Below are 25276 nucleotides of genomic sequence, written 5' to 3'. Positions count from 1 at the left end.
ATAAAAACACGACGGTACATTAAAATTAATTATTCTCCCGGAAAAGTAATTCGATTTCACTATTGATGTCTGAAATTTATTATTTATTACAGTGATATTTATATTTAGCGCACACAATAGCATGAAATCGATTTGTTAATTTATACACGTATATTAATTAATATTTTTAAATCATCTATATTACAGAGCGTAACTCTTTGATGTTTTTATGTATCTACTACGTATTATACTAATCTATAGTACCAACCAGATAAAATGATAAGTGATAACATATTTGTATGTATATTTTATTTAGTCGATACATCATTAAACATAATAATTTACTGAAAGCATTAAATAATTTTATTTCCTAAGTATTTTGACAACCTCATATAGAACTTTTTTTTCATTTCCCACGAGAATATTAAAGCGATAATAGCCTAAGAATTTTCCATTTAACTGTAAATCATAAACTAATGTAATTCAAATAACTTAACATAACGACCTTTTAGTAGTTTTTTCTATTACTAGTATTATTATTATCATTACTTTAATTTTTAGCTTTCTTGTTGTATTGTTTATTTTTGAGTTTTTTTTTATACATAAGGCCTTTTACATGTTTTTAATGGTTCTCCATCTATCACGATTCCTTTATTATTTTTATTGTTCACTTCGTCTTATGCCGTTTACTACTTTGTCCAACTTTGGTTAACAAAGTCTCCTTTTCCGTTGCTTATTTATGGGTTCTTAATCTGTGTATTTAGATTATCGATTTATTAAAAGAAAAAGATAAAACAGTATTTCGACAGTGTCATAGAAAAGCTTTTTTTAATCTTTTCCGCATATATTATTAAATTAGATGGATAATATTTTTTAAATGTATTAAATGAGTTTTGATAGTTATTGATTTAATTAAATATTAAAAATTTGATGATAGTAGGTATGTTAAAAGACATAAGTAATAACTAATTTGTAATTTCATGTTGTCACAAGTGCCCGAACTATACATATTCGCGATGTGGTACAAAGCTTGGGCTTTGAAGTCAAATATATGTTAATTTTCGAATAAATATGATAAAATTTACTTAGAAAATCAATAAAACCAATAATATATCTTGCAATATTTTCATATAGATATGAAATTAATTTTTAACATTTACAGGAATAATGTTGGGTTAAGATTTCAAAATGTCTCAATAAATTGTATGATGTATACTATTATTATTAGTGAACTAGTTTGGTTTAACGTTTCTAATGAATAATTATATGTGGTTCATATAACTTTGTGGTTGACACAATTTTCAGAGTATATTCAAGATTTTATAAGATTATAAGCTTAAGTTATTATGACGTTTTGAATCTATCATACTAGTACTTTTATAGATTATAATTAAATTTATTAAATAGAGAGCGATAGAGAACAGTAATCAATTAAAAATAATATTTGGACTACATTGTGACAACTTATGATTTAATAAGAGTTCCACATATATGAAGGAAAATAATATAATAGTCTGAATTACATATTTATAATGATAATTACAAATACGGGTATATAATGATTGTAACAATAATGAATAATGATCACTTTCAAGTAGAAAGTAATCATTATTGTTTACATTAAAAAAAATTTTAACACGCCAATGTATGTATAATTTAAGGCGATTATTTAAATATGTAGTCTGAATTAACCAGTAGTGAAAAATCAGTTTTACTCGCAAAAATTAAATACTTAATATTTTGTTCAATAGTATAATACTTAATTAAATAAGATTTAAATAATTAAAACAGTCTTATCTATTTAAGAATATTTTTTTATGTAATATTATACATTTTGCTTGCACTATATAGGCATCGACATAATTAATTTAGGTTCTATATAATTAGCAAAGATTACATACATTACATGTATTATTATTTTGTTTATAATTTTTCCTCAACTAAAATGTTAAACACGTGATCTAATATATTTATAAAAAAATATTTTTAATTATTTCATTTTAAAAACGTGTAATACAAAAAGTAAAATCATTCTCAAATAAGTAAAATATGTATACTGATATTAGTATATTTATATTTTAAATTACACAAATAATCTAAAAAAATTATATTCGTGTTTTTTTTTTCATGTTTTACAATTCATGTTATACATATATGAACATAGAAAGTTGTTTATAGCAGAATGAATCAATTAGTATTTGGGGGACAGAAACAAAGAAATTCTATCAAAATAGTGTAAATTAACAAAAAATAGTAGAAAACCGAGGATATTTAATATTGAAAATATGTAATCATAGTTTTTTTTTTTTTTTATATTGAAGTTCAAATTTTGAAGTATAGAATATATTTTAACGAAAAATAATGAGTTTTCCTTAAACGATTTAAATTATTTTAATGTTACGAGTAAAAAAAATATCAGAAGGATTGAAATTTTCAAAACTATGTATATTATTATTTAATTATTATATTCTACACTCAATTAAATTTTCGGAACATTTAGACTAATTTTAAGTTATTTATACCATGGACCTATTCACACCATACTATGAAGTATGAACTACAGTACGTTTGTATCCACTATTAGATGGTATAAGTTATTATATGTAACTTATTGAATTAATAAAATAACTAAACAACAATTAACAAATAATTAAACAACAATAACGAGTTACAAAGTTTTAAAAAAAAGTATAATTAAGTATACAACTACGAACATTAATTTATTAAAATAAACATAATTTAAATGTTAAAGTTAAATTAGAAAATTGGTAATAGCGAGTAGGTATTAAATTATAATATAAGTAATGTACTATTACATCGAATAAATATATAATAAAATATTATGATAAAAATAAAATATAATGAAAATGCTTATATTTACTTAATGTGAAATGTGTATTGTGTAATTTTCCTTTATATCAACAATGAGTTATATATACTATTCATGATCTATCCTTTTATGGTTCATGAGCGTCAAAGCTGACGTACTTATTTTCCTTATAAAATTTCAATAGAATATTATTACTTAAAGAAACAATTTTTAAAAAGAATTATGCATACTCACTAAAGAGTTCCCCATACAAGAAGACAGAAAACTTACTATAGATATTTTTCAATTTAATACCTCTACTATGCCTACGACTTTCCAAACTGACACATTCACATCAACAATAGCTAATAGGATTTTGGTATTTATTACATTTTTTTATTTAAGCATAGTATATACCAATGTCAAGATAAATAAAATTGTTTATTTTTTGGATTTTAAGTTTAAAAAAATAAATTCTATGAGTAATTATATTTTAGTCACAAGTATGCTAATTTAGGGAATTGAACAAACTTCTTATTAAATATGTTTGTTAGTCATTACTCATTAATTGCTTAATAATTAGAATCTTTTTGATTAAATCTTTATATTTATTTTAAAGGCAATAATTCGCTTTTGTACGTAAAATATCTTTTGTAGTTTTGTCAAGTTAAAATTATACTATTTAATAAATAACTATTGGCAGAATTTAAAATCAACTAGAAACCATTAAAAACCAATACTAGACAATGGGAAAAACAATTTTAGTTGAGTCACGTACGATTAAAAAGTAAAAACTCTGTGCGGTCACTTTGCTATATAAAATAGCACTAATTATTCATACATCCATGACCAGAGATAGTGTCCTCGTCTTCCTTATCATTCTCATCACGAATGGATAAAAAATAATTTATGATTGTCATAACATCGTTTTATTATTATTTCATAATAAAAAAAAAAAATTGTTTGATTATTAAAAAAAACTAAAACTGTCTATTTATCAATATTTTTAAGCCAAACATGCAATAACATACATTTTGTAAATTTGTCAAAATAATAATAACTTCTTATAAGCAAGATTTTATCATTTTATTCGTCTGTAGAATTCAACATGACGGTGTTTAATTTGTTTTAATTGAATATCGATCTCATTAGAGGTCAACCTACTTTGAATTTTGCACCTACGGCCATTTTATACATCAACTATGTACACAGTGTACTGTACAACATATATTTAATGTGCTATAGGTGTTTTTCTCAAGGTGTACAGAGTGTTAATTTTTACGAGCATAACTAATGTTTGTTAGTTTTTTGTTCTATTTTAATAATTAACTACTAATGATTTAAACAATTTTTATGATTATTAGTTATTACTATGTTTGTTTTTTCGAAATTTCCAAAATAATAAATACGTGCATGTTAAAACAATTTGAATCGTAAGAATATTATTGTTTTTGTCGTATTTTAATCAATGATTACAGAAAAAATCCAAATAAATTGTTGTCCAGATTTCAAAATAACGTTCGAATATCATCCATCATCTGAATTAAATTTTAATCGATAAATGGTGTAACTGTAAGAGATGGTAACTTGTATGTATATATTAACTAATATAAACAAGTTAGCACTACCACGAACATTTTCCCGGAAAAACTCGTTAAAGTAACAATAGATTTTCTGCTGACATTGTCGTTTTAATATCAAAAAGATATAAGTGTGTAGGTAGTAATTATACCATAAAGAAAAACATATTCGAATAATGACATATTTATTTGTGCAAGTACGAATGTCAAAAAATGAATAGAGTAATCAATAATGGGAGTTTTAACATGAACAAGACGTGTATTACATCACAGCATCTTAATCACTCTGTACAGTTAGAAAAAATTACCGAGAAGGGTCAAATATTATACTGAGAAACGCGTTTATCGAACGATCAACAACATGTGCTTTTTGAATGTTACCGTAGGTATTTGATTAATTGTTGTGTAACAGCTGCATTATAAATTGTAGTAGCCTCTGTTTAATATTATTGTGCATATATATCATTATTATAATACAATATTATTATATTAATATGATATTGATGGATTTATCATTAAAACTTAGCCGGTATATATTATACCGTACACGTATGACTATCGAGACTAGAAAACGATTTTCACGTGATTTTTCGATAAAATACCACCGTTATCGTTTTATTGCAACAGCGACACGGGCTATTGACACTATACTGAACTATATTATATTGCTGATATACCTAATGTAGCCTGTAGGTATGTAGAGTAGTATTCATATAGCACCTAATTATATTTCAACAAGGACGTAAAAATTTAATATCATAGGTGACTGTTGCCACAACGACGAATTTAAATTATTAATTACAATTTGGTAAGACGATAGTATAAAATTAAAATGTGCATACTAATATACATACGATCAGCGAATAACACGTCATTTAATATTTCACTAAAATAATTCAAACTGTCGCGGTTCACCAAGTGCAAGTCTATCGACAATAATTTGAATCATGTTATTATGATAAAATACCATCAGTTACATTTATTCATTTCAATAATCATACGATATTCGCATAATATTAAATTTTGAATAAGTAATAACTAATGTTATCGATATCATCAGGGAGCGCCCTTCGAAACCCTTAAGTCATAACTGTTTTGATCATATAACAAAACACGTTGCGCGACACGATTTCTATATCTATAGGCACATATTATTTTTATAATATCATCACATTACATCATAATATCATCATATTAGTATGCATTGTATATGCATACTAATATTATTTTTTAAATATCACACCATTTTCAGAAATGGCCAGTTAAATTAACTCGATTATTAACGTAGACGCATCCACGTGTACGAATCCATAAATAAGTTGTTAAAATACGTGTAGTATAGGCATGATAATTATTCGACTTTATAAATTATAACATAATTACACGGTACCATATTACAACAGCAATGGTTGTACGAAATAATGTACCTATTTAATATTATATTTACCAATAAGTCAAACGGAATTGTGAAGCGGTGACACCGAACGTTCAGTTATTACAAGTTCCTATAGTATACTACGCCAATGTTGCTGTGATTTCTTTATTTTTAAGCGTTTTGTGGTTTGTTTTCAATATAATATATTATTATAAAACATTTCAAAGGATTATTATAAATTATAATTTAATGACTCAGCAACTATAAACATGCACCTACTGATATTTTTCACTCTGAACGATCTTTTAAGGTATCAATGTTTTTCTGTGATTTTTGAAAGAATTTGCGTGTCCGAACTCTAAATATTTACTACTACATCTATATGACGTGTGTCGACATAGTGACACATTATTATATGAAAATTGGCAAATCTTTATTAATTAGTTAGTGTAACAGTAGTTATGTTAATATACGCTGATCATACATACAAAATAAAAAGTTGAACATAGAATTAATAATAATTCGATAAACAAAAAATTGGAATTAAAATTAATCATGTGTGTAATCATAAATAACACAATACATAAAGCTGGCTATGAATTCTGTATATTAGAATGTGTGCAGAAATTAACCTGTCTTATTTAAAAAACAAAGTTTTTAAATAAATACAAATGTAATAACAATTTAATAAAAACATCATTATAATTTATGGTAATTGATAAATTAAAATTATATAAATTTAAATGATTATAATTCACAGTAATAATAGTATTTTACCTTGACTGATAGCACTGCAGTATTACTATTTATTAGTATACAGTATAATATCTCAATAAACATAATTTCATCGATAGAATAGAAACTGTTGACACTTTGGAATAAAACAATATTATTTTTTGAGAATATTAAGTCAAATTTTTGTTTAATTATTTTACATGTTTATGTAATATGTATATTTAACTTTAATTATTCGATATGTTAAAGCAAGTCAAAACTTATATATATAATTAACGTGACTGGATTAAAAATAATTATTATTATGAAAGTATAATAATTATGAGTGAATATAAAAACACATAATCGTTAACGTATCATCACTAATATGTATATCATTATTAAAACATAATTTTTTTTATTTTAAAAGCTGGTATCTACAGCGATTAAGTTTGATTATTTAAAAAAAAATTATTTTCACAACTTAATGAACTTTTAGTTTTTGTTTTGAATTCAATAACAAAAAAAAATAAGTACCTACATGTTTATGTGTATTTTTGAAATCTTAAAAATATAAATAAGTGACAGTCTCAAAATTCTCTAATGAAAAGGCTTACATTAAAAATAATCTGTTTTATAATGCTATTTTTAAATACAAGATTAAAGGAAAATGACCAAGAATAAAATTAAATATATAATACATCTTAGGTTTTACGTAAGAGTGTTATGATATTATTATTTTAAAGCATGATAAGATCATTTTATAATTTACAAATAACTTATAGTTACTAACATTCGAGTCTTAACTTAAAAAAAAGTAATGGATGATTTATAAACAATATAAAACGATACTTTAAATATACTATCAACTATTATTAAGATATTTTGGAGTTTAAAAATAGTAAAAAAAACCAATGGAATAAGGGTAAAACACTAAACTACCCTTCTCATGTGTACATATAATGGTATTAACTATCTAGGATAGTGGTACTATTAGAAATGATATAACCTATTTGTAGAAATAAGTAGGTTAGTACTAGAAAATTAAATTCATAGGATGTTATTGTTTTAAATCATAACATTTTTTTTTTTTTTTTTATGGATTTTAAGCTCATTGATACTTATGATTCTATCAAATATTTTACTATAATTATTAAATGCAAGGTAATGTATGGCCCAGTTATGCTTTAAAGCACTTTGACAGAATTAATAAATCTTATAAAAGTATATACAATAATATAAATCATATTTTTTTTTGTAAAATTCTTATTAATCCTTTAAGTACGTTTAACATAATATTAAGCTCTTTAAGACAATATGACAGACATTATTAATAAATACATTTTATCAAATATATTTATTAATCATTAAATAATGTTTTTAAATAAAATATCAGTGTTTTTGGTATATTAGTGTAACTTAACTATTGAAGGATAGATTAAATCATGAAGTAATAACAAACACTAGTTGTATAACTTACATATTTTATAAAGTTAGTTTATCTTTTACGATTCTAAGTATCTATTTAACCTACATTATATTATGTGTTAGGTATTACGTAAACGTATTATTTTCATAACTTTAAATAATATATGGGCATACTTTAAGAATATACATGTATATATAAACACGTTTATTGTTTCAAATATAAAGATAATGATTTTTTATGATGTTTTAATTTTTTAAATTAACTCATGTATGTAAAATTAATAAAAAAATAACACGTATTATATTAGTTAATCATCATATTCTTGCTTAAAGTTTAAACATGTTCATATCTAACATGTATACTGTATAGTCTTTTATTATTTAAGTACTATATTAATATAATAATTACTTTTGAAAATCTATATTTTTATCTAACATTTTTTAATAATTAATTATTAAATGTACATTAAATTAAAACAAGTTAATACAATTAAAATTGATTATTTATGATATTAAAATTATATTTAGGTTAAAAGTAAAAACTTTAAAAATTATAATTTACGAATTTCATATGAAACAACTATTTATTTCATAGTTGTCGAAATATTGTTATATATATATAGAGAGAGAGAGAGTATTTTTAAAAATAGTTTTTTTTAAACAATTGTTATAGATTAAAAAACTATCAGTTGTTAATCTCTAAAATATTGTATAATAATTTGTTGTAAGGTTCCGTTATTGTTTTTATATTTTTTTCCTTTTCACGAGGAACACATGCAATTATTATTTTCGTGATTATTGATATTTATGGCGAAAGCTATATATTAATATAAGTATTAAGTACTAATCAAAAGATCAAACATTTTTACGTATTACTCAATTTTTCATTACAACAGATGGCACTCGAATTACTCTTCTATAATTTAGGTAAAAGTATTGTTTTTAAGTTAAATACTACCTCATGTTTCATAATCTAATAGTGATTAAAATTAATGCTTAAATTATATGTAATAACTTGACCAATAAAATTCATAAAAGTCCATTGCAGTCAGTCATATTCCATGTTTTAGATTTGTTTTTTGAAAATTAATAACTTATGTATAACATGAAAATATTTGTAACTATTAAAATGGATTGAAAAAGCATGGGAAATTTAGCTAATAAGAAATCAATTAGGTTAACCCACTGTGTTGCAGAAGAAATAACATAATTTACTTAAATTGATCAAAAAATATTGTTTTTTAAAATCATGATGGTTGCCTGAACACAGACGATATTTCAAATAAATTATTAAATTTTAAAATAACATAATATTATGTATTCCAACTACTAAACTACAAAGTGATTATTTTGTAATAAACGATGTATTTAATAAAAAAAGTTAACATTTATGAATATATTTCTTTTACATAATTTACAATCGAAATAAAACAATATTAAAAAAAAATTTAATATTTTTTTTAAATTTTTACTTTTATAAATGATAACATACATTTTGAATTTCATATTATGAAGCAAAATATTTTTCGGAATATTTCGATACATGAAAATCAAAATTAGGATGAGTTATAACTGTTATAAGAGTTGTTATAAGTAAGTATTTAAAGTTTAGTTAAGCGAAAGAGTAGGCCAAAATTTTGTGGGGTATCTTCGTATCAAGTCATTATGCTCACTTTAACTTTAAATACTTAAAACTTATAAACTGCTTGTCCAAATTTCCATTCTGCTTTAGAATATGAAATCAAAAACATATGTTGTCATTCAAAAAAAAAAAAATAAATAAATAAAAATCTAAAAACAAAAAAACAAAAAATAATATTTAAGAAAATGTTGTTTTATTTTGACTGTAAATGACATAAAAGAAATATTTTAGAAAATTTTAATAGTTTTTGAAATAATCAGTGGTTCGCGATAAAAAAAAAAAACCAACCTGTATTCAAACTACTCATAGTGATAAATTATTAGAGCATGGACATTTGTGATAAAAATCGAATCTCTTTTAAAATTTATTATTATTTACAATAATACATTTATCAGTGCGTAAAATTTATTTTTTGAAAAACAAAATGTTTAAATATTATTCATTAAAATAACGTATTTATAATTTTTGAAAAAAATTGTACCATCAATTGTGAGCCGGCTGAACTGTGATATGCTTTCATACGTGTCACGCACGTAAATTACATTGCATACCCAACCCAACAATCGGCGTAAAATTTGAAAGATATTTACAAGAAGTTAAATTATTATAATATTAAATTGTCGTGTTTTACGTGTAGATAATTTTATTAAAATAATACTACGATAGTAATGAATAATGATGATGGTGATGATGATAATGTTGACACGATAATCAACTGACAGTTGACATATATTACAATGTAAAGTTCATGTATAACTATTAAGTATAATATCATTAGCAGAAATCGGAGGAGTTTAGGCTAACTCTTCTTCCCACCACAATAATCATCACAACATTTTTCTTTTATTATTCTCTTTGAAAATTCTTTGTATACGCTTGATCAAAAATTAAACAAAAAAAAAACACCCACAATTTGATAAGAAAAAAAATGTAAAAACGCGCCATTCCACATTCTAAAACAAATATATTCCTCAATCTGCTTAAAATCTTGAATACATATTCATTCATTTTGCATTATTATCTGTTATAAAATTGATAAAATATCTTACAAAAGAAACAATAAAACATATTTTTTCAAATTCAGATTGAAATATTTAGGGGGGAGGGGAAGCTAATATTTCCTTAATTAATTTTACCCAATTTCTACCATTGAATTATATAGTACTAATGTCTACATTTTATAACGCTATAATATTGTGTGCTATTGTGAAAAGTTATTTAAGAACAATTTAGTTAAAAGTATTCAAAGCATATAGTTAATCAACAAAAAAAATTTTTTTAAGATAAAAGTTAATATTAAAAATTCACTCACAAATACGAACGTAATATGGTGAATAAGTAAATTTTCTCAAGACAGTAATTTTTTTTTTTTTTAATTTTATAAGTAATTTTTGAAGGAAATACGTTCATCTATTTGATTTAGTCGAATTTTTAATGCATTTTTTACTCCAATTTTTACTATTCAATTTTCTATATTATTTATTTTCTTACTTCTTGGTTGCATTTTTATTAGATGACGTTAACGCTAGCCTCAGTGGTCTTAAGAGGTTTGTACTGAATAAGGAAACGAATCCGACGAACCATCCCATAAACTCTTCGGGTGATGACAGAAACGTTGCTACTGCTAGATATGAATCCCAGGAGGTCATCTTGGCTGAATCTGGCCCGATGGCACCTTACAATAAATACAATAGGTAAATTAGTTAATTGTGTTGTAAAAAAATATTTAATAATTTAATATTTTTACGATTATTCAAATAATAAGACCAATAAATAAAATTAAATCCGTATATGGATAGTATTGAAAACAAATTTGGCTTCTTTTTTTAAATAATTACAAGGGTTTCTGTGGTTTTAAATAATATTATTCAAACTATGAAAGAAATATATTTATTGTACTTTTTAATAATTTACTTATAATATTTATTAACACATAATAATATGATCTTTATACAAGACTCAAATTTTAAGGAGTTTAATGTAGGCAATTCAGTTAACATTCAAGTCAAATGTGTACTGAAGAAATAAGTGAAGGTATACATTTATAATTTATATGCTATTTTACTATGGTATCGTGTTAAATTTCATTCATTGTAAATTGTCAATATTAAACGCAAAGCATGACATTTTTTTTACAGAAAGTAATAAAAAAATGTATTAAACGCGCAATGTGCATCTTGGTTTAAAATTTTGTAATGAATATATTTAATTAATTATTTCTAATTTTCACTTTTAATAAAGAAAAATGATTTGTCAAATCATTTTTTCATTATGCTTTAGCTCGTTCATAAAAAAATATATACACACACTTGACGACTTTCAAAGGAGACATTCTAGAGATAATAGATAAAAAAAGGAATGTAGATATACATTAAAGTCATCAATCGGGTAAGAAAAATGCACACAGAAAATGAGTTGTTTATTGATAACTAGATGAGATGGAAAAAATCTATATTTATGGACTACATTAAACCTCCGGCATTTAGCACAGCACTTCGATATAAGCTGATGAACTGAGTTAGTGAACGCGACATAACAATATAATATATATTAACATTTTATAACATTATAAACGTTGAAAATGAACAATAACTAATATTTAGTTTACTGCGAACCACTATTGTCATATAATTATAATAACAAAATTTATTATAATTCACTTACCACAATGGTAATTGTAAATTTCTAAAAAATAAAAATGTTAAATATTGTAGAAAAAAATAGGACTTTGATGAAGTTTATAAAGTTTATTTACTAAACCTAAGTTTATATAAACATTTTTTATTAGAATAATTTACTATTTTTCTGTTATATGATAACTGTGAATTTTAAATTTATATATTTTGGATGAGTACACATGGTTTTTGATTATTAAAATTTTAATTTTAAATACAACAAATTTGTAATATTTTATTTTTCAATTTTATCACAGTAAAAAATGTGTGATTATTTATACAGAAATATCTACTGTATGATAAATTAAATATGTCCAATCGTGTATGTACATAAAAAACTATAGTTATGGATCCTTTACTGTTTACTTCCATTAATATTTTATTGATTAGCAATCAAACTATAGAACTAATAATTATGGTGTACATTATAAATACACGTCTTCATTATTTGATCATCATATTTATTAAATTATTATTAGGTTCAAGATTAAAACTCGTGTTTAAAGAAAAATATTTGTGTACCGTTAAATGACTACCTGTACTTTCTTTAAAAAAAAAAATAAATGCAGTACATTAGTATAGGTATGTACTGCAAAAATTCCCAAGTATGATTCATGTACTAATATGATTAAACAAGCTGTAGAATTTTATAGAAAAATTTAATTATAATAAATTTTATGGTTTTAGTAAAAGCATTTGGTGATAATTTTTAATGTTACATAACACACCAGTTCATGAAAAATTTTATTATCATCATATACTGCAAAAATATGATAACAATGCTTTAGGATTTTATTCACTTAAAATAGAAATTGAGTTCAAGAAACAACTAGGGTTCGGGATTATAGCAACATTTGTCTTCCATAAATGATAATAATATAATATAACAACTGAATTAACAATTGTATTTGTTAACTGTAATTTATTACGAGTAGATTAACGTTAATAATTATAAGTACTACGCGATTGTTAAATACAATATTTTTATCAAGGCTTTCTTGCCTTTAAAAATTAACAATTAAATAATAATTAATATTTTAGCACTGCGCTATTGCAACTGCTTGTTCGAGATATTAACACATTTCAAACTAACAGCAGCTGTAATGTCATAGCGCTATGGCATCAGTCAGTATGGACATCAATTTGCTTAAAGAGAATACATTATTATGTTATAGTATATGTAAAATCACCACGCCTTCGCCATTACATACAGTTAAATACGAATCGTTAACAAAAAGTATCAAATATTCTCCCGACAAAACTAATCATAGGTAGACTAAATAAGAAGTAAACTATAGTAAAAAATAGAAGATACAGTAAGTAAAAAATCAAAAATAAACAAATTATTTTTAAATTAAACTAATAATTTTAATGTTTAACAAGTAATAACGAATTATAAATAATTATTTTTAATTATAATATATTATGTAAATTATATATTGTTCATTGTGACGAGCATTTAGCATTATGAAATAAATATTATTGAAAAAAATATACGTATCACTTGAAAACATGATGAAATTTGACAATATACAAAATGTATTAATTTAATTATTATATTATTAACATTTACGTTATGCAAAGTATTGGATATGAGTATATGACTGTTAAAGTATGATATAACTTCTGTCTTCTGTAATAATTTACCAACGATAATGACTTCTGAACGATGCGATAATGCGATTTTGTGACTTATCTACAGATGTTAACGTATAAAGTATTTCAATAACATCGAAATTATAACTAGGTCTATTAAAAACATAATTTTAGTCGATCGTATGATAGACCGTAATAGTTATACTACTTTGCCAACATTTCACTAATCACATTATATGGCTATCACCATAATATTATAATATAATGGTTGATTAGGTACGTGGTAGCACATTTAAGTTTAGTTTTTAAAAATTTAAGATTTGGTTAAAACAAATCGACGAAGTTAATTAATAAGTAGTATTTATATTACAATTAATATAAATAAATGATAAAAATGGCATCTTGATGCGAGCAGTCAAGAATAAAGTAATGTATAAATAGCGTTATACCTACTAATAATTTATTCGACGATTTTACTTTTATAAAATAATAAATATTCGAAGAAAATAATTTTATATACATATTTACTTATTAAAAAAAAAATTGATTTCAGTTAACAATAACCAATACCTTTCAAAATGTTTTGCTTTTGTTATAAAATATATATTATTTATTATTGTTTTCTTGTAGTTGGACAATTAAGTGAACATTTTTTTTTTAAAATACATAACATTATTTCATTTTAAGTAAAAGTTGTATAAGTCCCTATAATTTGTGATATGTACCTATTTACACAATATTTTGTTAAAATTTGATAAACAATTTAAAACTATTTTTTTGTGTATAACAATGTTAATAATACAACATTATTAAAAATTTATATCTGATCACTTTTGTTGATTAAAACTATTTATCTTTTAATTTAAAACAAAAATCATATAAACGTTAAAAATTATTTATTTAGTTGTACCTATCATATTATATTTTTATACATTAAACATGCTTAAATTCTGGGTTAGAACTGAAACAAATCATTGACCTTTAACCTTAACCTAATAGCGGCTTAAGAGTTATAAATATAAATATAACATAAAATATTGTTACTTATTAAGTATAAATTACACAAAGTGATTATTAAATGTGTACCATGGATTTTCTCGACACCGCAATATTGTATGCGTATTAATATGTTGTAATGAGTTGTGGGTGTTCGGGCACCAAATTTTATGATATATTTCCATACTATTTTTTTGAAATCGAAATCTTATTGTATTACTGTATAAAATACGATATCCCAAATTGTCTTTGGTGTGGCACGATTGCTGTACGTCTGCATCAACCACATCGGTTCTCCGTACATAATGTGAGCCAGCACATGAAATCAAAATCAAAGCTGTGGCTCACGTCTGTTGCAGTGTAATTAACATTTAATTATTGAGGGACAGCTATTAGTAAAATTCTTATTAACGTCTGCTATGCGAGTATAGGAAATAATCGTAGCGCACAAAACGAAAATAACATTAGAGAGTGCAAGCGAATTTGGGAGGGAGGGTTTCTGACGTTACCTCTATTTGAAAACGAAGAAGACGACCAGCGGAGCGCACCTCCTGAAGCAGCGGCAAAACGAATGAATGTACGTACGAAACAACAGCGATGTATTAATTGGAAACGGGAACAGATGATGTCGAGTGAGTGTCACTATATAGCTGGAGCACGCGATGCACAAGTGGTCGGCCGCCGTCCGCCTAAGTTCTTTTTCGCACGGTATTCGGTTGAGCCTCGAGAGCGTTTATATATTATTATTATAACAATAATATACTATTATACTATCGTTACTATAATAATATAAACGATCTCTCGGGCGCGGACGGCGGCGAAACGGCGATGGTCTATGATTTAGTTTTGAATCGAATGTAGTTTCGAACACGCGCGTCTACAATATATATACGTAGTGTGATTTACGACCGGCAGAGGACTTGACGCCTGCTGCAGTGCCAAACGGATTTCTCTGCCCTGCCGACCGATTGTACAATGATACGCGAGTCTGTCGCACAGAGCGACAGCAATGTAAACGGTTTGCGATAAAAACAGAAGAATTAAAAAAAAAAAAATTACTGCCAGTTACACGCACGCACTCTCACACACATAAAGCGATTAAAATTATTATTAACAATTACAACAATAATAATAATGATAACGCCGCGTTAAAGTATGATGATAATAAGAATAATAATCGTTGATATGTGGCTACATTATATTATTGTAATATAGACGTCGTAGCCGCTTAAACGCACACACGCGATAAGACTGTCAACAGCGTGAGTGCCGCGTGTGTGTATGTGTGATAATACACTAAATTTTTTATAAAATTTTTTGTTGTTTTTTAATACCGTTTACAGTTAAATGGGATAAAATTGTATTTAATCTGAACGCACGTCCCCATGGTATCAGATACGTCTTTGTGAGTTGTGGTGAGACTTTACAGGGAGGTTCTCATCCATGGTATAAAAAAAATTATTTTTGTTATTTTTGATAAAATAAAAGAATGTTTTAAATAAATTAGCTTAGTAACATTAAATTTATAAAACCTCCCCTCCTATTTTTCCAGCCATCCATAATATTAAACTAACGACGGACTGGCATGGTATACATTTGTAATGTAAAATATGTTAGGTAAGTATGGTCGCAACGAAAAGGCCAGAAAACGCGTTATGTGTATATTGGATAATAAATGAGTAAATAATACACAAATAAGTAAACATGGACGGTAGATTTACATTTAGGTTTATGAATAAAACTTTGAACTTTTTTGCCACATTTTATTAACATTTTTGAAAATCGCGTTAAATATTGCGTTGGATTTCTTGTAAAATTTAGTAAAATATATTTGGTAGTAGTATCTGTTACAAAAAAAACTTGTGATCACGGCGTATATCATATATTATAGCGATAAATTCATACATATATTTTATACTGTCGCTGTAATTATAGTACATATTAAGGGTTTTAACGACTGAAAAAAAAAATGCTTATAGCGTCTTCGTTGTCTTTGAACGCTGTATACACAATGATATTATTTTAATTTGATCAATAATCATAGCTGGACATAATAGTTTACAATGTGATACTATTTGATTGTGACACAAATTGATACCTAAATAATAATTATTATTATTTAACTAAACCTAAAAAATATGTGGGCTTAATCACAAGTAGTATACATTAGATTGTTTAAAATCTTATTTTGGCTTTGACAATTTTTAATATGTATAAGCGAAGAATAAAAATAGCATATTGTAAAGTACAATAATATAATTTTACTGACAAAATCAACACGGTAAACGATTGAATGACAATAATGTCAAAATCAATAAATAATAATATAATTGTTAACAATACGTAAGTACCTTAATAATTAAAATCAATCACCCTGGGTGAACAACACATTTGCCCTTTAAGAGACACATTTTAACAAATGAATATTCGTATATAGTACAATAAACTTTAAAGTTTCTAATATGTTTATCGTTCATAATCTAAGAATAAGAACAAGAAATAATAAACAATTCTGATGACTTCAAAAATCATGTTTGTAGTTTTTTTTAATTAGATAAAGAGTAATTATTGTTAATAAGTAACAACCTAACCTTACAATTTCCTTAAATAAAAAAAAAATGAAATTTTTTTCAAAATGTCTTAAAAAAATATCCAATTCTTGCTTATGTTTTATCCGTGAATGGTGAATATTCAATATAATATTATATATATATGTTAGGTAACGATAACGATTAATATTATTTCATACATATTATAATATAGAGTCAATCAAATACACGTGAAATGTAGTAATGTAGTAAGTTGATACTATGTAAGAATAGTGTTTATGAAAAATACTTCATATTATTTGCATATATATATATGTGTGTGTAATGTCTATTGTTTTAACTCGGCTTGTTAACACGGAGGTCAAATAAAATAATCATAAATTCGAGATTGTCAATAATATGTATGTTTGAAAATGTTGATTCATAAACGGTTTTTGATTTAAAAAATTTAAATTCAACATTTTTTTATAGGTAATTAAAACCTTTATACTGTAACGTTTTTCGAACATGTTAATCTAGAGATATGTCAATAATTTTTATACTTCCAAATATATACGTTTCCTAATTAATTTCAAATTTGGAATAATATAAATTCATTTTGCATGATTGTAAATTTCATAAAATGAAATATAATTTTGTATTTAGTTCTTGCACGGCATCAATATGAATGAGATTAAAAGTAAAAAATTACTATAGATATAGTTAAATAATAATAATTAAATAATAGAATATTATTGATACAATAAGTGGTATAAAATAATAATCGATGACCTATTGTTTGGTTTATATTATACTTTCTTAAATAATAAGTTGTTGACTTATAAGCAAAATCCCTCCTCGAAAATATTCATTTATCTTTCATAAGTTTTGAAAATATAAAAAAAAAAATTAATATAATATTTCATGACATAAATCATGATGATACCAAACTATATATTACAGTGGTATATATACTTACATATTGCACAAAGAATATAACTAATATTTTAAAATAATTGCTTAAATTTATTTACCGGAAAAATAAATACTATAAGATTAATTTTCATTCGGTCTATTGAATATAAATATACGTGTACAACTGTGTGTGTATGTGTGTGTGTTTTTATATGTATTGAAGGGCAGTGCTTTGAAGGCTATGATAAAAATTATGTTAAAATTGCGTGTTTTTGTATTAATGTTGTATAATTTCTTAGATCATTTAAATTTTGTATTGATTATAAACGCACACGATTAAAAAAAAAAAAAAAAAAAAAATGTTTACATTATAAAGTGTTACGTTCATAATTTGGATAAACTGTTTATTAGATTTAATAGTTCAGCAATTTAACAATTAATATCAGCAGTGCGTGAGGGAAGTACTAATACACGCCATGATAAGTGATAGTTGATAAGAATTACGTGTAACTCGTAGGCTACTCATTGTACGCTAGTGTTTCTATTAAAAAATGTTTAAATTCCATAGTTATACTTTTTTTAAATTAATAATAAAATGTATAAGTACCTACTCTAATAATTTTAGATTTTCCAAGGAGAACTATGAAGCTATTGGTTTTACAGCTAACCATAATATATTTAAATTTATTAGGAAAACTTATTTTTAGCTTAGTTAAAATTCTGTGAACATTTTAAAAGTATCCTTTATAGACTAAAAAGTAGACACTTTTAATGCATTCTAGATTATTTTTGTAAATTTAATAGACTTTAAGAGTATCAATGAAAAATAAATACACAATACAGTATCTATAATATTACCTATTTTAATAGATTAATAAAAAGTAACTTAACCTAACAGAGATGAGATATTGCGTGATCAAAAGCATAATTATTATGTTAATAATTATATTATAAGCACTGTGTCTCTGTATTATACAATATAGATACAATTATTTACGACGTGACTGTTAAAATAATAATAAATAATTACAATGAAATAAGTGAATTATTATAATATTATATTTATGAGTAGGGTTATATTAAAAAATAATTTCAAATGTTTATAATAATTATTTATCCCATTATATGATAATTAATCCATTCTATTATAGTTGGTATTTTAAGTTATCATTTTAAAATTTACATATTTTTGAAAATAATTAGTAAGGAATTTCATCAAAAAAATTAATAAATAAAAAAACACAAACGAATTTTAATAGCATAAACATTAACTTACCTTTTATTCAATAATAGTAGACAAAAACGTACGAGAACAGCTACCAACTAGTATCCATATTACACTAGGTATACCCACTTGGGTCGCGTGTTGAATTAAGTTTAAGATAATCACACTTGACTCTCGACACTACTTTTTTTTTTAAATTTATATATAAACCAAGATTAGGTTCATTTCGAGTAGATTTTAGCACTAATATAAATACTGGTTTATTTTTAATAACCACTGACGGATAGTTCATATCTTCATATTCACAATACCTACAATAAATAACTATTATTGCATTGTAAACGTAAAATATAATTGCGGCATTAAAAATATTGTTTTTTTGTCAAAACTGTTCTTAAAATACAATTAAAGTGTACGTTATTGTGTAATCTATGACATATGTGTAAATGTAACGGTAACTGTTGTATATATGATTATTGATATTGAAAATCAATTGGAATTTGTCTGTGTAACTGATTTACGTTCCTATACTATTTTATCTGGGTGAGTTTAATTATTTAAAAAAAACACTCTTAAAACAATTAAAAAGCACTAAAAATTAACTTATAAGTTAAACAATTTTCCGATATCACTTATTATACAGGTTGCTAACTTTGACGACCTTTTCAAGGTTCTCGAAAATAATTATTAAAAAAATTCAGTGAAGTTATCAACTTAAATATGAGAATTAACAGAACACTATATACATACATAAATTGTTTGTAAAAACAATTTCACGTAAAAAAGAACCAGTCAAACTACTTTCATAGTTAAGAAACAAAGTTTATACGTTATACAGAAGACAGTATTTTTGCTGAGTTGTACCTAGTGTTTTAATATTATTAATATCATAATTAATACAAAAAATTATAATTGTATTAAATTCATTATTTTCATATTTTTTCAACTTAAATAATATTTGTTTTATTTATGATTTCAAAAAATAAATGAAAACGCTACGACACATAAGACATTATCTTTTGTATCATTTATAAATTTAATTTCTTAACTATATGAGTGTCGTATCCTAAATGGTTTTTTTTTTTTTTTTACAAAAAACCGTTTTTTGTTTATATTTTGGAACCAGAAAGCAATAATAGAACCGAGAAGGAACCACTTGTAAATTACCTACTTTAAATTAATATTTAAATATATTTCAGATTTAAAATTTTAATTTTTCTCAATATTTATTAAAGATTACCTATCAATCTCATTAGTCATTAAAAAATGGATGTGTAGGGGTAGGTATTCCAAAGTGTATTCGTTTTTTACAAAAAATGTATCATCTTGTGAAAATCAACAAAACAATTTAATTTTAAAGATAGAAGTTTTTATTAACAATAAATACGTGAATCACAATTATTACTTAACTAAAGCATACATTTAGTATAATTTTTGGAATAGAGTAACGTGTTACTACACTCGTAAATGAAGTATAATACATTAAAAGGATTTTTATTTTTAAGCTAACGGCCGTGTATAGATTCGAACGTTCACGTTTGCAAAATGAAACAAACTTGTCGCCGGAAGAAGTGGATTTAAAGGAATCCTTAACCTAGTTTTTGTTTCAATAAAATTAATTTAAGTCGGAAGGCTATTCTTACAAATGAAGAGTATTTTTTTATTTGTTACATAATTCTGCAATTAGCTATTTTGTATATGCTTCCGTGATAATGTGATATTATAATTTACAATAAAATGTAATCATATTATTGTCGTAAATATATCATTATTATAGGCTGTAGTTATTATGCTGATACAGCTCGAGCTTATTTCATACAAAGAATTATCATAAAAATTAATTGGAAACTATTCTATTATGAGATCGATGCTTTAAGTTCCGGTTACAAAAAGGAAAATGTGTGTGTGATATATACCACGACTAATATGGCCTATAATAAATATTTATATTATGTTTCCGTATATGTTTTATATTATTTGAGTTAAAAATATATAATATAATAGAACTAAGCTTTAAAGTATTTAAACTATACGAAGTATAATTTGCAAAATAAATTAATGTGCTAATTTTACACTGAAGTGTGATTTATTTTTATTTTGTGCCTAAAAATACTTTTTACAATAAAAAATAGATAACTCCTCTATACCTTTCAACAGTAGAAATTACTAGTGTACTTAACAATTTAATCAGAAAAAAAATAAAATACAAAAAATGGAAATAGAAATGCAGAACATTTTTGACAAAATCGATATTGTAATATTAATATTGTTATTCGTAAATGAATAATCTTACAAACTTGACATTTCTTACGAAATATTTATCTAAGCATATTCAAAAACACATGATAAAATTCGAAAAATATTTCAACTATTTTTGATTATTTATAAACATTTGAAATTTTTAGTTTTTATTCGATAAAATTGTTGTAAGCGAGTAAAAAAACTTGAAAATATCATGAAAGATTTCTCACAAGTTTTCTTACATTTTTAAATTCATTGTGGAAGTATTATTTCTCGCCAGCGTAACTGTGTTACTAGTACTCAGCGGTTGTTCCATTTAGCATAAACCTCGACCATTTCAACGCAATAGCTGCTGGTAACGTATAATAATAATAATAATAATATGGTTATAATAGGTAATAATCGATTGAACCTGTGACGTCTCCGGCGGATCGACGACAATAATACCCATCACAAGTAATAACACAATAATATTTTCGCAACTGTGTTATCTGAAATTAGATCGCGCGCAACCGCCGATGATAACGTTTTTGCCTGTGCGAGAGCGTACCCGTACACTGTACATAATATCCACATAATAAAAATAGAAATAATAATAATTATAATAGTAATAATGATAATGATAATGTTTATCCAACTATCTCATACGATCTCACTGATCTCGGTGTACAATAATATACGATATGATCACCGTGGTGAAGTAAGTCGGCCGTCGTGGACGTCATTCGTTCGCGAAATGACAGACGTTTCGTGTCGCCCCACGCGCATGCACAGCAGCAGCCGCTCGCCCGGGGATCAGCGGACCCTTTCTACGGCATATTTCTATGTTACACGACAGTGTTTCAATAATAAATTATAATGGGCACATGTGATTAATAATTGTATACGGACGCGTATGTATATTGTATATACATCGTGACAAGCTCGGCGTATATTATGTTATTATATTTCACAAACGACGTATAAAAGTTAATACAGTTAAATCTCTATTAGCGGACGCCTGTTATTAGAGATTTAAGGTAGGTCATTAATATCGCCATCATTAACCATCTCACTCGTTATTATGAATACCGTTCAAAAAACATCCTTAAAGTAGTTGTACATCTATTTAATATTATTTTTTTTTTTCAATTTTCTCTTAAGCGGAGGGGTGTAGATATATTACATTACAGACTACAGTTAACAGTTCATTGTCATTATAATAATATGATATAGGTACATGAGCAAATGCGAGAAGACATCACGCACAATAGTAGTACGTCTATACCAGCGCGCACGTGACAAACCTGCGTGGTAGTCGACGAACGTTTGATAAGCCAGAATTTGTACCGTGCGATATTATAATTTTAATATTATATTATTTTATATTATGCACAGCAGATATGCGGTTTCTATTTCATAATATCAAAGTCGATATTGAAAGTAAAAAATATCGTATAATAATAAATTATATATCTAAAACACTGATCGAATAAACTGGCAACGCGATACCTTGGAAACGTCCTCTGCCGCAGTCGATCACTCGAAAATGTTTTCGAGTGTTTTATGATTAGGCCAGGCAAGAGGTTTTGGTGTCTAAATAAACAATACAACAATATATACTGTATGTGTTTGTATAGGTTCTACAACACAAATACATTGTTTGATATTTAATCTGATTTGAAACGCGTCTCAAGCACCCTAAAAACTGAATCATTTAACGTGATATTTTTTGAAATTTCCAACGTCCGTTATTTCAAAAATGCTCTAATGTACATAATAATTCATCAAACGTATACACCCCACTATTATTCTTTAATGATTCGTTTATTCAAATTATTATAGTTTTGGTATTTTTAGTTAAGATTTATATATTTTAAAATTATATTTAAAAGAGTATCTTTTAATATCTATATATATTTATTATTAAATATAAAACTGTAAATTTTTGATTACAATTTTTTGAAAATGTTGATGCGTATAAACTTTATGTATTAAGGATAATATAGCCTTTAATAAAGATACTATATAAAAGTTAAAAAGATATATTAATATCCTTTTTTATTATACTTATAATATGTAAGTATCCAATAATTATTAGAGCCTAGTATTTATAATATTTAGAATTCGGACAAATATTATAAATTTTAAAATTGTATTAAATTTAATATAAATTAGCATTAATTTTAATTCATTTTAGCTCTCATATCTTCTAAATTTATTATCAAACATTATTAATATTAGTAATATACTTGAACAACTCAAATAATATACTCGTTCGAATTTCAGTTTGTACATATTACAATAAAATTATTTAAAAAAATCATCATCTAAACAATTTAAAGTGCAAAATTGTGGTTTTAATTTAAAAAAAAAAAAAAGTTTGTATTAACGCTCCTTAAATTTCGTTAACGATCTAAGATTTAAGTATTTTAAAATATCAATTATTAGTCCTTTAAAATGTTTAAAAATTCCGAAAATCAGAAAATTAGAATAAATATGTGAATTCGTTATTAAATGAAAAATGGAGATAACTATGCTTAGTGAATCGTCCTGTATATTATAAACTGTGAATGAAACTTGCGAAACTCGAATGTATAGGTATGTCAAGCGCAGCGATCCAACGGCGCCACGATGGAGTACAGAGAACAAATGAACGATCAAGAACTCGACGACAATTACTTACGTTACCTAAACAATAATTGTTATCAATTATAGAATGATAATTACATATCAACGTGGACTTAAAAATACTTAACTACATATTTTATATTGTTTTCAATCGAATTTATGCTTAAAATATATTGTTATGGAGTTGCAGCTATTCCACAAGAATAAACGGTAAATACTAAATACTATTTGAATAAAATGTCTATATTTAATCAAGTCAATGTTTAAAAAATAAACTATTTGCTTTAAATAAAAATATATATATAAAAAAAAAAAATACAAATTATTAGAAATAAGACCCCCAACGTTTTATTAAATAGGATAAAAATAGATTATTGACTTGAGAAGTTACTTAAAAGTTTAAACCTTTTGAAAATCCTTTAAAAACTGTTATTATGTTTTAATGATTGAACTAAACTAGTATGTTTAATCAATAATAATTAATAAATAATAAAATGATTAAAATAATTCTTTATATTGACGCATAAGTTAATAGTTATTAAATCAATAACATTAATACATCGTTAATAGCAGAAATTACTAGTATTATATGTAATCATCGATATTCAACATACCTAGTGTTCTTCATCTCACTGTTATATAAATAACTAATAATCATTAAAGTAGAAAAGTTAACTCTTTACTGATATACAATCAGTCATCGATAATTTTAAAATAAAAGTAAAGACAACAATAAATCTACCTACTAATTTGTACTAAAATAAACGAAATGTCAAAGTAAACATTTAAAATATAATGTAATAAATAATAATGAATAGATTTTAAAAAGATATATTTCTAAAACATTATGTTATCGACGACACTAACAAAAACATAACTATTTATTAACAATATATATTATATAATGCTCACAATAAGAATAATGGATTATACTCCGTAAAATTGCGTATCCACTAATTGTCT

The 25276-nt window shown here is 24.7% G+C and overlaps 1 protein-coding gene across 5 annotated transcripts in view; it reads right to left on the bottom strand.

Annotated features, from left to right (window-relative positions):
• Positions 1-25276, bottom strand: part of LOC112601913 (facilitated trehalose transporter Tret1-2 homolog) — a 71472-nt gene that overhangs the window by 28957 nt on the left and 17239 nt on the right. For 2 of the 5 annotated variants that reach the window (XM_025349793.1, XM_025349796.1), the window contains exon 2: positions 11019-11202. In XM_025349793.1, the coding sequence (XP_025205578.1) occupies positions 11019-11202 (184 nt within the window). Of the gene's footprint in view, positions 1-11018; positions 11203-14884; positions 14978-15303; positions 15754-19513; positions 19597-25276 lie in introns of those variants that run through there. The other 3 variants (XM_025349795.1, XM_025349794.1, XM_025349797.1) reach the window with 3 other exon arrangements.

Source organism: Melanaphis sacchari, unplaced genomic scaffold, assembly GCF_002803265.2.
Source record: "Melanaphis sacchari strain LSU unplaced genomic scaffold, SCAv2.0 Contig7_pilon_pilon, whole genome shotgun sequence".
NCBI classification, from domain to species: domain Eukaryota; kingdom Metazoa; phylum Arthropoda; class Insecta; order Hemiptera; family Aphididae; genus Melanaphis; species Melanaphis sacchari.
Note: the sequence above shows the minus strand (reverse complement) of the source record. Positions and strands in the feature narration are given on the sequence as shown.